Below are 12,290 nucleotides of genomic sequence, written 5' to 3' on the forward strand. Positions count from 1 at the left end.
GGCGGATTCTTGTCCAAGGGACTACCAATATCCCTCAGTGAGAAAGATAAATAAAAGGCGAACACATTCCCTCAAAGAGAGCCTTTTCAACACAGGCAACCTCCATCACTGGCAACTGGGGAGAGGTGCCAAGTGTGATCCAGAAAGCACTTCTAGCTTACATAGGACAATAGTAAGGTCCAAGTATCCTGGACTGAATTTCATGCCAACCAAAAATGTGTTTCCCTGTATTCTCTGTAGCATATAAAGTTCTTGGGCAAACATTCAAAGATTCACTATCAAGCATGCATGCCATTTATTTATGGGAAACAGTCAATGAAGCATGGGAAGTCTGGATGCTTTTGCTCAGACTGAACCAAGTAGCAAGAGACTATCCAAATCAGATCAGATGTGTTCTTTAGGAGGGTAGCTGATGTTCTAGTATTTTCACAAAGATGTCTTGGTTCCAAGTTCCAGTTATGACAATGGATTCTATTTGTTCTTTAACATATTTGAATCCTGTCTTTCCATTGAAGACAACACAGCGGCATCAATGGGTCTATCCCATTACACACTCATAACAACCCCATGAGTTCACTTAGGCTAATGAAATGTGCCACGAAGAACTGGGACTTGTATCTAGCTCTTTTTGGTCCATGTCCAGTACCATACAATACCAGCTTTATTGGATTTTCTGGAATTCCTGTAATATTTTTATTGTACCATTGAATTACTGGTCATTGAAATGTTGATGATGGGTAGCTGGTTTTGTTGTTGAAGCAGTTGGGCCATTTATCACCACCTCTGCTTAATCTCTGTATTTGTAAAGAAACTTTACATATTAGAAAGTGCCTTAAGCCTCACTCCTGATCTCCTTCCAAAGGAGGGCAAACCAAGCTAGATGTTGCATCCCATGACTTTCTACTATCTACAGAAGAGGAAGGATGGATGAAACAATACATTTCAAATTGAAGGAATTTGAGGAAGTGCAATCTTTTCATGGGATAAGTAGCTTTATGTGGCGTACAAACCCATTGGCCATCATACATGAATAGAACATTGAACTTGATAGACCTTTGCTCTGGGCCAGCATGGCTTTTCTTATGTTCTTCCTTGTAGCATACTCTTAGATTAGGTTAATCGCTGGAATTTTAAGGAAGTGTGATTGTTAAGTCTCCTGGAAATTAAAGAAACCAATGAGGGCTGGCATCTTCACTCATTCTTCATCGGATACATTCAAGAGGGAAGCCTGATCTCCTTTCTCATTCTTCTGTTTGCGGAGTCCAAGCCTGATGTCGATTTGTCTGTTGTTTCTTCTACAACCCCGAGTGCAGCTATGAACAATGACAAAAATATATCTTATCAGCCACACATATTAGTGCTATGAAAAGTTACTGTTGAAATTTCTTCTAAGGCAGCCAGAGGGAAGCCTGTGTCCTTCAGGTTTCCTTTGTAATCTCTCATTTCTGATCTGAGGCAAGAGGTCCTTGGCTACTGCAAAATAAATTGTTTTTAATTGTACCATATTATTTATTCAGCATTTATAATTAATTCTTTTGCAATAACCAAAGCAGTAAAGTACACAACAACTATAAAGTGATGAGGGGTAACTTCTTTTCTGGCAGAAGGTTTACTGATTCAAGCACTTTTATAGTTACAGGGTTTATATGTGTGTGTCCTCTCTACTTAGGTATGCTTTGTTATATAGGTCAGTGATCTAAAGCATTCTAATGTTGCTTTAAACATAACTAGTTCATTTTGGACTAAGAAAAAGCAAACGGTTACTTTTAAAATACAATAATTGTCATGGGTAATAACTATTGGGTGGGGGGCTGTAAATGTAATTAATTACTTTAAAAATATGGCTCCGTACAGACAGGCCAAAATAAAGCTGCTTCGGGTCACTTTGGACGTATGCTGTTTAAATGTTGCATGTGTCCTAAGAGGCCAGAAGCCGCACCAAAGCCACACTCCTTCATCTTCCATTAGGTTTCCCTCTCCTTTCTAATCCTTTGAACATCTTATCTTTCCTGTTCCTTTATCTACTACACTTAACCTTGTCAAACATTCAACATCCTTCCTCAGACTTTTTAACCACTTTCTCTATCCTTATCAACACTTCCACTCACCTTCTAACCACTTCCTCTCATTTTCTAAACATTTCCACTAGTCTTCTAATATACTTTCTTCGAGCTCTTCATTTCCTCTCCTTTTTACCCCCTAATTTTTAAAAAAATGCTAATTAGTCCTTTTATTTTCTAAATATGACTTCCTTGCCCTTAGAATCAGGTGATTTAGATGTTCTTCGTATTGCTCCCCAAATTGACATGTTAATACAACCCTCTTCCTTTTCCTTTCTCTTCTCTTCTTACTTAATACTTTCCTCTCATTGTTTATTTTTACTTTTGTGCACAAAATCATGCGCAGACACTTACCTTCATGCATGACTGATCATGTTCAGTAATGGTATCTTGTTTAACTAAAGCTAGATCGGGGCAAATGAGCGCATATTCCAGAAAACTTACCAATGAACCAGAGTATAAATGATAGCCACAATAAGGATAGCAATGACATAATGCCAGCAAAAGCACATGGTAATGAACATCATGTTGTCATGGTCATCCTCATCCCATGCTGGCCCTCCAAATGGTGGGTACAACACAAAACCTATCTGGGTAGAAAAAGAAATAGTTATCATCTTTCATGCAAAAACGCATGGAATTCTTGGACAGTATAAAAAGTGTAACATTCACACCTGTTCTGTTGTTGCCCAGTGCAGAGCAATTTATCAATGCCTTTTCATCATTCCTGCTGTCAAAACGATGTTAAAATTACTCTTACGCTGGGCAAAAAGAGCAGGGTTTTATTAGGATATTTCCCAACTGAGAGATGCTAAACAAAAAGTTCCCCTCCCTAACAACCACTTGTTCCACCTCATCAGAGAAAGGCCCCAGAAGAATATTGGAAGGTCCAGGTAAGTAAACATGAGACTAGGTGGTTATTCAGCTCTTACCAGGAGTTTAAAATACCAGGGGTTTAAAATGGGGGTTTAGAAAGACTCTGAAACCATTGTATATGGCAAAACACTAGCATAATATATGTTTATTTATAAGGCATTACCAAAACACATCTTGTACTAGGAGTTTATTTGAACTGTTTCATGGGCGCAGTACAGACAATGCAAAACCGCCATGCTGACGCCTATATTAGGGTTAGGGACCTTGAGGCAACCGCAGGGTCCCTAACCCTAATACGTGCTGGCGGTGCAGTAATGGCGGCGTCCTGTATACATGAGCATCAACATTATGACATAACGGATGCATAGCATCCGCACGTTGCACCACGCCAGTTACTTCATGAGTGCGCCATTGGCACACTTGTGGCATAACTATGCCAGCGGAAAAAGAAACCTGTTTTTCCAGGTTCTTTTTACTCTGGAGTGAAGGCAGCATGTTTGGGGGCTGCGCCGTCCCTCCAGAGAAAAAACAGGCGTTTCTTGGCGGTCTGTACTGCGCCATTGTTATACATGCAGGCATAACCCCCACCCCACTCCCACAGGTCCTCAATTGTTTTCTTGAGATCGTTTCCATGAATCACATTTTTTGGGGGGTAATGTTTTAAATGATCATCACTTTCAGAGATCAGCCCTTGCAATTGGTCATGGACTGTGTGTAGGAAGAGGGGGTAAGGAGACAAATGAAAACAGTTTGAACCTATGGCAGAGTAAGCAGAGGATGCTCTGGCCAAAATCTGGAAATTAAAAATTAATAAAAATGGAGTTCCTGTCTAATGATTCTAAGCAGACCATAACATTTGAAGAGCCCTGTGGATGGGCATCCTTATTTAAAGGCCATCTAATTAAAAAGATTGTATGTACAGCGCTGTGTAAATTTATAGTGCTATATAAATAAAGCTTAATAATAATAATAATAATAATAATAATAATAATAATAATAAAAGACAAAATGATTGTATGAACAATTAGCCTAAAATGAAAGATCTATTTCTCTATTTCAACTCTTCCTTTTCCCCAGCAACTAATGTTTTTTTTTCCCAGCATGACGGTTGAAAAGCTTTACTTAGCTCTGTCACCAAGAGTGTTTTAGCTTCGGTAAGACACCTATAAAAGGTCTTTCCCTTTCAGAATGCCTCCCTGGGCTACACAGGGCATGTTGGGGGTCACTTTTTCCATGTTTTTGTCTCCCCCAGTTATTTGAGCTGAAAGGAGAGCCTATGGTTTTCTTTACTGAATTGGAAGGGGCGTCTGGTCGTTTTCTAACGGAGGCGGGGAGCCAGATCTTTGCCCAAAATTACTGGTTGGCTAGGTGCTCCAAAGTCCAGTGGGTCCCCCAGACTTCATGCAGTTGTCCATCCCTCTGTCCCAGGAGTTATCAAACATTTAGCACAAACCCTGAGCCTTCTGGCAACTTGCACAATGCCATATGACCACTTTGACATCACTAGCAGCAACCCAGTCATAATAAGAAAATTCAACTCTGGCCAACCTGCCAAAACCAAGTCCCTTGCAGAATGGCGAGACTGGAACGGAAGAGCTCCAAGATAATATTATCTCGCAGGAAGATTTCCAACAGAATGCTGGTACCACCAGCAAAGATGCTAGTCAGCAGCAGAGTATGTATGTGTTGATCTAGCATTGGTCGGTTGTGGACGTGGAAGTAGAAGAGGAAGCCTGTTGAAATGCACATCATCTTTAGAATTGTAGTAGTTTAAAAAAAGGATAGAGAGAAAGGGAAGGAAATGATGAGGGAGTGGTTGAAGATCATGGGGAATCCAAGAAAAATGATCTTGTATATCAAATGGTAAATAATCAAACAGTAAATACTAAGGACCCATACAGACAGGCCAAAATAAAGCTGCTTCGGGTCATTTTGGAGGTATGCTGTTTAAATGACACACACATCTTAAGAGGCCAGAAGCTGTGCCAAAGCTGCACTCCAGTCCTTAGGACCGGAGCATGGCTTTGGTGTGGCTTCTGACCTCTTAGGACACATGGAACATTTAAACAGCGCACCTCCAAAGTGACCCGAAGCAGTTTTATTTTGGCCTGTCTGTATGGGGCCTATATTACTCAGCTAAGGAGCTATACATAATCCATTCACCTGAAACACAACACTAGAACTCTCTAGCAGAGAATTTTAAACATCTCAACAAATTACAAATCCTAGGATTCTTTAAGATGTAGCAACGACAGTTAAAATAACATCAATACTGTAACTGTCAAATGGCTGTACCAGTGATGTGGTTATTTGGAAAGACAGGGCTCTTCTAGGCCGTTCTAATGCCATATGACTTCTTACAATATAATTCATTGTATTTTCCCATGTTTTGACAGTTGTCAGCTCTGCATCAATTCTTTCCATTCTTTTGGGAGAGGGGAGGGTTGTTGGTAGCAATTTCTTGGATTTGCCCTGAGACCTTTATATGTGGCTCAGGAGGTCTCCAAACATGATGGAAATGCTCTCACCCTCATGTAGCATTTGGGGGCATTTTGGAGCAATTTTTTTTGCCAATTTTGAATCCTGGGGCTCTGGGAACCATAGTAAATGCCCTGGGGGGGCATATGTAGCCTGCATGCCACACTTTTCCCACGTCTGTTTTACTCTCATGATTTTAAAATCTTGGTGCAAGGGTGGGAGATGTGTGAACCTACAGATGTTGGAATGCAACTCCCAGTTTTAACTGACCATTGGCTATGCTAGGTAGGGCTGGTTGTCAGTCTAACAGCCTGAGTACCCTTGGTAGCTTCAACAGGAATAGACAAACTGAATGACCATTGGTTTAATGTGTGTACTCTATTAGGGGCTACCAATAGTATTCAGGCCCTACTGACATGGTGTAGGGAGAATTGTGAACTAAATTTCCTTTACCAGCTTAGTGCATTGTTACTAGATAGAAGAAAATGCTATCTATTGAATGCTGGCTTATTGTTTGACTTGCACATTATTCTTAAGTGCAAATAACCCTCCAGGCAAAATCACTTTGGTTTAGCAGCTAGAGTGTTGGAGTAGGATTTGGTAGAGCTGGATTCTAGTCCCCACCTAGATATAAAACTCCTTGGGCAATAGTTTTTTGTGGGTTTTTCAGGCTATGTGGCCATGTTCTTCTTGCCTTCGACTTCTCCTTGGGCAATTTTAGTTCATTCCCTGTCTCGGTCTCTCAGCCTGATCTACCCAACCAGGTAGTTATGAGGAAAAAGTGAGGGGGAATCCATGTTTGCACATTCAGTTCATAGGTGGAAAAGGCATGATATAACTGGAATTAATATGATGAAGAAAATAATAAAGTAAGGCATTTCATACTGACATGGTGTAGGGAGAATTGTGAACTGAGGACTTGCATTCATCCACAAATGAACTCTTTGATGCTAATGACTACAAAAGCAACAATACAGACTTCGATGATTTTATCATTGACTTTGTAGAAGAAAAAGAAAAGAAGGCTCACTTCTAATCTAAGAGACTTTGCCACAAATGTTTTTTAAGTAACAACAGTGGTACTCGAAATGTCATAACATATTTATAATTTTCACATCCAGGCATACAGAATATTTATATGTATGCTATTGGGGTGGGGTGAGAATAAGATTTTTGTTTTCTGTATTTTATGCTATTGATTACTTCATTAATTTTCTGTGCCACTATGAAATGGCTCTAAACCCCTCCATTGCCTTAATCTGCCCTTGGTCCAGTTAAACCCTGTGGAATTACAAAAGGTTTTCAAGTGGAGCCTGAATATCCAGTACTAAAAAATAGAAAGCGAGGCCCTGTACAGATGGGCCCTTTGCGACACGTTCACGACGTGCTAGGGTTGCCTCAGGGTGGCGTGTGCACACACCCCGCAACCCTAGCACGTCGTACATGCGTCACTGTTACGCAATGCCATACAGATGGTGTGCGTAATGGTTACGTCGCAGCTGCGCAGACTGCAAATGGGGCTGCGCAGCTGCGACATAACTGTGCCACCTCTGGTGCTTTGCGGTGCCACAAAAAGGAGCTGCTGCGGCGCTCCTGCACAGGAAAGAGAGGTGCCGAGGAGGCACCTCTGGTGGTCTGTACCCCACCCGAGTTACATCTTGTCTCACATCCTCACCTACTGCTTCCATTTACTATCAGGGAAATCTAAAATTGGTAACTTATATGGAAATGAGAAGAGGAAACCATGTTGTTTGCAATGTTCCTATCAATGAGCCTGCAACTGTGATCTGACACATCAGGTGAACTCAGACAAAGCACTGCCTAAAGACATATTTATGACTGTCTGGAGATAAATGTATCACAGAGATGAACCATGGGAGATATATGACAGAAGAAATCTGGGCTCCCCACTTCTGGTAATCCAGTGACAGACTGCTATCTTATAATTACAAAGAGATGAAAAGCAACTCATTTGCATCTTTTGTGTAGATTCATTAAGTTGTCTGTCATTAGTTAGGAGGCAATTAAGGAGAGCTGCTTATCTTCAGCAATGCTGGTTATAATGGCCTGATCACCAGTCTGCAAAAGTTTACATAGAGGCACTCATGAGGACATTCAAAACAGCCAAGCTCTGAAGCAGAATCCAGAAATGCAAACAGATGTGTTGTTTTATATCAACAAATCATCTCAGCAGTTTCTAATCTCCTTTGGAAATATGTCTTTTGTAGGCTTCTTATGGTTGTTGCTGTGTTCCTTCAAGTCATTTCTAACTTATGGCAACCCTAAGATGAATTTATAATGGGATTTTCTCTACAATATTTGTTCAGAGGCCTTTGCCTTCCTCTGAGACTGAAAGAGTGTGAGTTGGTGAAGGTCACCCATAGTTTCCACGGTCAAGAAGGTATTCAAACCCTGGTCTCCAGAGTCCTAGTCCAGCACTCAAACCACTACACCGTGCTGGCTCTCTAAGGCATTATGTGAGTATAAAATAGTTGCAAAGATGTCTTTCTTAGAGGTTCTGAAAGTGTGGTCACTATCACACCCAAATGTTACACAAGCACACATTCTCCTCTCACACATTTGTCACATGTGAAGGTTTTGTGCTATTGCACAATGGATGAACAGTATTTTGTGCTTGGTAGATAAAGGTTGGTCTGAAGTTTGTAGCTAGTTGGTTGTGAATAATTCTGAATGAAGGTTATATTTGTACTTTCAAAAATGAAGCGTCCCATATATGCAATATGTAGGTAAAGAAAATCATGTGCTATGAAAAACAGCTATCTTTTACCATTTTAGAGCATATGTTCTAAAAATATTCTAAAGATATCATCTAGCCTGAAACACTTTAGCCAGTGGTCAAAATGGTCAAAAGACCTTATGATCCATGAGCAATGAGTTGATTTTGAGACTGCCTTCAGTTCCTTTGCAGGACTGGCCTAAAACCTTTGGTACTGGAGACAAACTTTCCCAGATTTCCGTAATTCCATCATTTCCCCTCTCCCTTCAAAGACAGAGCCACCAAGGAATGAATGATGAGATAGCTGCACATTGGAAGACCTAGAAGCCATTTATCTATAAGCACCCAAGTCACTACAGTGGTACCAACCTTCAACAAAGACTGCAATAGCAAGCGTGAGGCGATCCAGTCCTAGAGGCACTCTGGCTGGGGAATAGGTGAGGATATCCACTACTCCAGATATGCCATAGAACAGGTACATAGTGGAGTGTTGCCAGTTCATCAGCTTCACCCAACTACTTGGCTCTACAGTGTAGAGATGCAAGTGGGGGCCATCTGGAACAAACTGTTCTGCAAGGATCCCTAAACAACAGAGGAGAGGCAAAACATAAGTGGATCCCCCAGAAGGAAAATTCTTCCAAAGGGAGATCAAAATCAGAACGCCATTTTAGAATTGTGAAGCAGTACAGTAGAGAGGTTGTGGCGAGTGTGTGTGTGTGTGTGTGTTTGACTTTGGACTACAGCATCCAGAATTCCTTATGTTCTTGTTGATTGAGAAATTATGGGAGATTTAATTAAATTTAAACATTTTGATGTGTGTCAATCTCTTGTTTTGACTCCTGAATAATTCGTGAGAGATGGCAAACAGAAATCTTTCTGTGATTTATCTCAATACCAGGGAATTTATCACACAAGCCACATCCTCACAACAATTACGCTAGCAAAAGAAACAGGATGTATACCAACTTTGAAATATTCCCTTTCGATGAATAGCACAATGAATAGCATCCTCCGAATAGCACAAATAGTGGTTCATGGTTTCTTTTGCACTCCTTCCTAACCTTCCATCCCTGTCTTATGCCCTAATTACTGTTTCAAAGGGGAAAAAACTGCATACATCATGAATATTTTTTCCTTTTGAAGCATTGCTTTTGTATGAGATCCCGGATGAAACATGTGGAATGTAACAATCTGTTCATGCAGCTCTGTGCCCTCCTCTTGCCCTGGTAGGTGCCAAGTCCCTGGGGAGCACTGCCAAAGCTGTTTACTGGCCTAGCCGGAGAAGTAGGTGAGACATGGATTCAAACAATGAAAAAGAAGCTGATCCTATCTGTGAGGAGAAAAGAAGCAAGAGTACTCTCATAGATAAAGTATACTTGAGTGGCTCGGAGTTTGGTAGAGACTAAGATCCCGAGTGTGAGTACAGTTGGCCCTTCTTATACACAGATTTTTTTATACACAGATTCAAGCATCCATGGTTTGAAAATGTTCAAAAAAAGTATAAATTTAAAATACAAACCTATATTTTCCATTTTTTTTATAAGGGACACCATTTTGCTATGTCATTATATTTAATAGGACTTGAGCATCCATGGATTTTGTTATCTACGGGGGATCCTGTATTAGAAGTCTGTGTCCCAAGAAGATATGGACTGAATTGAAACCATGACTACTTAAGCTAAAGCCCAATATAAACATGACACACATTATTAGCAATCTGGAGGTTCTGCCAGCCTCATCTGAAGTCTTTTGAAGCAAGGCCAGGACCTTTCAGCAGAGATCCATCTCTTCTTCTCACACCAGAGCAAGAAGACGACTCCTCAGGTGAAAGCCACTGGCACAAAGAGCGCCTTTCATTCCAGTGAAATACATTGGAACATGGTTTCAGGAGATTTTAGGAAGGCAGAAACTGGCCTAATCTGCAGCTTCTGCACTGCTCTGGATTACAAGATAACAAATACCCACACTGGAAACATGAGGGATTGTTGGTTTCATGGTTGTTCCTCCTGCCTGTGTTATCTTACTCTTGACTCTGGGACTCCTTTGGCTTTCAATGCAGGCATATTGACTCCTGTGAAGAAAATGCTGTGTCCTATACAGAAAATACTGTAATTGGGGGTTTATTCTACATACCATCCCCACACTGTCTGCATCTCCACTGCAGAAATAATCCAGATTGACACCACTTTAACTGCTATTGCTCCATGCTATGGGATCCCGGTAATTGTGGTTCGATGAGACATTGACCCTCCTCCGTGAGAGAGCTCTGGTGCCCCAACAAACTCCAAATGCCCAGAAGTCCATAGGATGGAGCCATGGCAGTACTTTCTTCATAGAAAACAGCATTTGTTCTATTCAGGAATTAATAACTCAACATTGAAATATTATTTTTCATGCAAAAAATTTCAAAAATGCTTATTGAAAACTTATTTATATATACAAGCTTTTGGAGATAACCAGATATTTAATACTTTTTTTTTTACTGATGGTTGCCTGTGTTGCTTTTATTATATCTTAGCAAACAATTTACTTTGAGATTTCAGATATTTGTAATTTTAGAAATATAATGCATGATTTTCCAATGTTTGATTTTAGTCAGTCAGACAGTCAAGCCTTTATTACAGTCAACAAACCATAGAGCAAACACACACATCCACACCGAAATGCCCCAACAGTTATATACATCTTACACATCTGGAAACAACAATGTGAGCACTCTATATTGAGAAGTAAGAACAAACAATATTAAAATAAAACAGTTAGCTATAATTGACTACAAATCAATACATTTTTAAAAACAGCTTAGTAAAATGTGTTTGAAAAGGATTACAAAAGAAATACAATGGGAACAGATAAAATATTAAAGCCATGTTTTTTTGTGGGTTTTTCGGACTATGTGGCCATGTTCTAGAAGAGTTTATTCCTGATGTTTTGCCAGCATCTGCATTTTCTGAAGATGCCAGCCACAGATGCTGGCGAAATGTCAAGAATAAACTCTTCCCACAAAGAACTATGGATGCCGGCCATGAAAGCCTTTGACTTCACATTAAAGCCATGGTTTTAACTGTGTTTTTATGCAGATTCATAGTCTTGCAGCTCTTAGTGGAAGTACAGGGTATAAATCTAACATAATTTACAATATAACCTTCATTTCAGGGGAAAAAGAAGTAATTACTGCAAAACAGGTTTTGTTTTAAAGTAATTACTTCCAAGCGCTAGTTAAAAGCAAGCAGCCAGAGGTAATAGGAATGGCAACTCCAGGTGCTCCAGGTTGATCATCATATTTCAAGTCTCACCTATTGTTGCAAAGATGACTTTGACTGCTCCTTCAATGATCTCAAGACGGTCAAAACTACGGTGCACATGGCCCTTTTTGTTCAGCTTCCTGCTGTAGTGTGTCAGCACGGCTTTCGTGGCCCACCAGAGCCCAAAGAGTAAAAAGAAACTGCCTGGAAGAGCATGGCCCTTAAAGTTTGCCATGTCTGATCAACTCACAGAACCTGCAAGGAGGAAATGGGAAGCCAGAGGTTAAGCATCTTGGTCCCAGACTAAATAAAAAGAATGCTAATAATAACTGTGAAACTGGGTGGGAATCAGAACTGGTGGAGAAATAACAAGGGTTTCTTCTTCCTTTTTTTCCTTGCAACGTGACAGGTGTGAAAAAAGGCATAGCTCCAATAGCAAAGTCTTGTCAAAGAACCTCCTTTTAACAAAATCTATTTCGGTCTGTCCATCCCTGCTTTCCTCTGTGTCTTCTGTGTATCTGGAAGGTTTTTTAGCAGCATTGGTATTGGAAGCACTGGTATCGGAAGGACTTTTATTGCCAAATTGCAGGGGCGTATTTGCATTAAACGGTGCAATAAAACTCCAGCTGGAAAGAATGGGATTCTACTCCATCCCATTCTTTCTGTGCTTTTTATGTGAACAGCAAAAGAGTGAGAAAATGGGAACATGGATTATCCTGCTTCATCAGATACCTAATCCCTCCCATCAAAATGGAAATCCAAACAAAAGTGGAAGCTTGGTGAAAAAGAACGTGTCTCTGGAAGCTTTTGGAAGAAGCTTTCAAGTGGTTTCTTAAAAGTTCAAAATGTTTTGGCTTACTTACCTGAACTGACCTTGTTTACCTGGAAAGGTTA

The 12,290-nt window shown here is 40.4% G+C and overlaps 1 protein-coding gene across 1 annotated transcript in view; it reads right to left on the reverse strand.

Moving 5' to 3' along the window:
* Nucleotides 1–396: 396 nt before the first annotated feature.
* LOC149307021 (transmembrane protein 45B-like) overlaps nucleotides 397–12,290 on the reverse strand; it is a 31,335-nt gene continuing 19,441 nt past the window's right edge. Inside the window, exons 2-6 of the mRNA XM_089538197.1 lie at nucleotides 11,448–11,651; nucleotides 8,521–8,733; nucleotides 4,485–4,669; nucleotides 2,505–2,650; nucleotides 397–1,313 (exon numbers count right to left, since the gene is read on the reverse strand). Of these exons, the coding sequence (XP_089394323.1) occupies nucleotides 1,196–1,313; nucleotides 2,505–2,650; nucleotides 4,485–4,669; nucleotides 8,521–8,733; nucleotides 11,448–11,631 (846 nt within the window). The 5' untranslated portion in view covers nucleotides 11,632–11,651 and the 3' untranslated portion in view covers nucleotides 397–1,195. The remainder of the gene's footprint in view (nucleotides 1,314–2,504; nucleotides 2,651–4,484; nucleotides 4,670–8,520; nucleotides 8,734–11,447; nucleotides 11,652–12,290) is intronic.

This window comes from Sceloporus occidentalis, unplaced genomic scaffold (genome assembly GCF_023333645.1).
Source record: "Sceloporus occidentalis isolate IW3139 unplaced genomic scaffold, rSceOcc1.0.p SCAF_9, whole genome shotgun sequence".
Classification (NCBI taxonomy): Eukaryota; Metazoa; Chordata; class Lepidosauria; order Squamata; family Phrynosomatidae; genus Sceloporus; species Sceloporus occidentalis.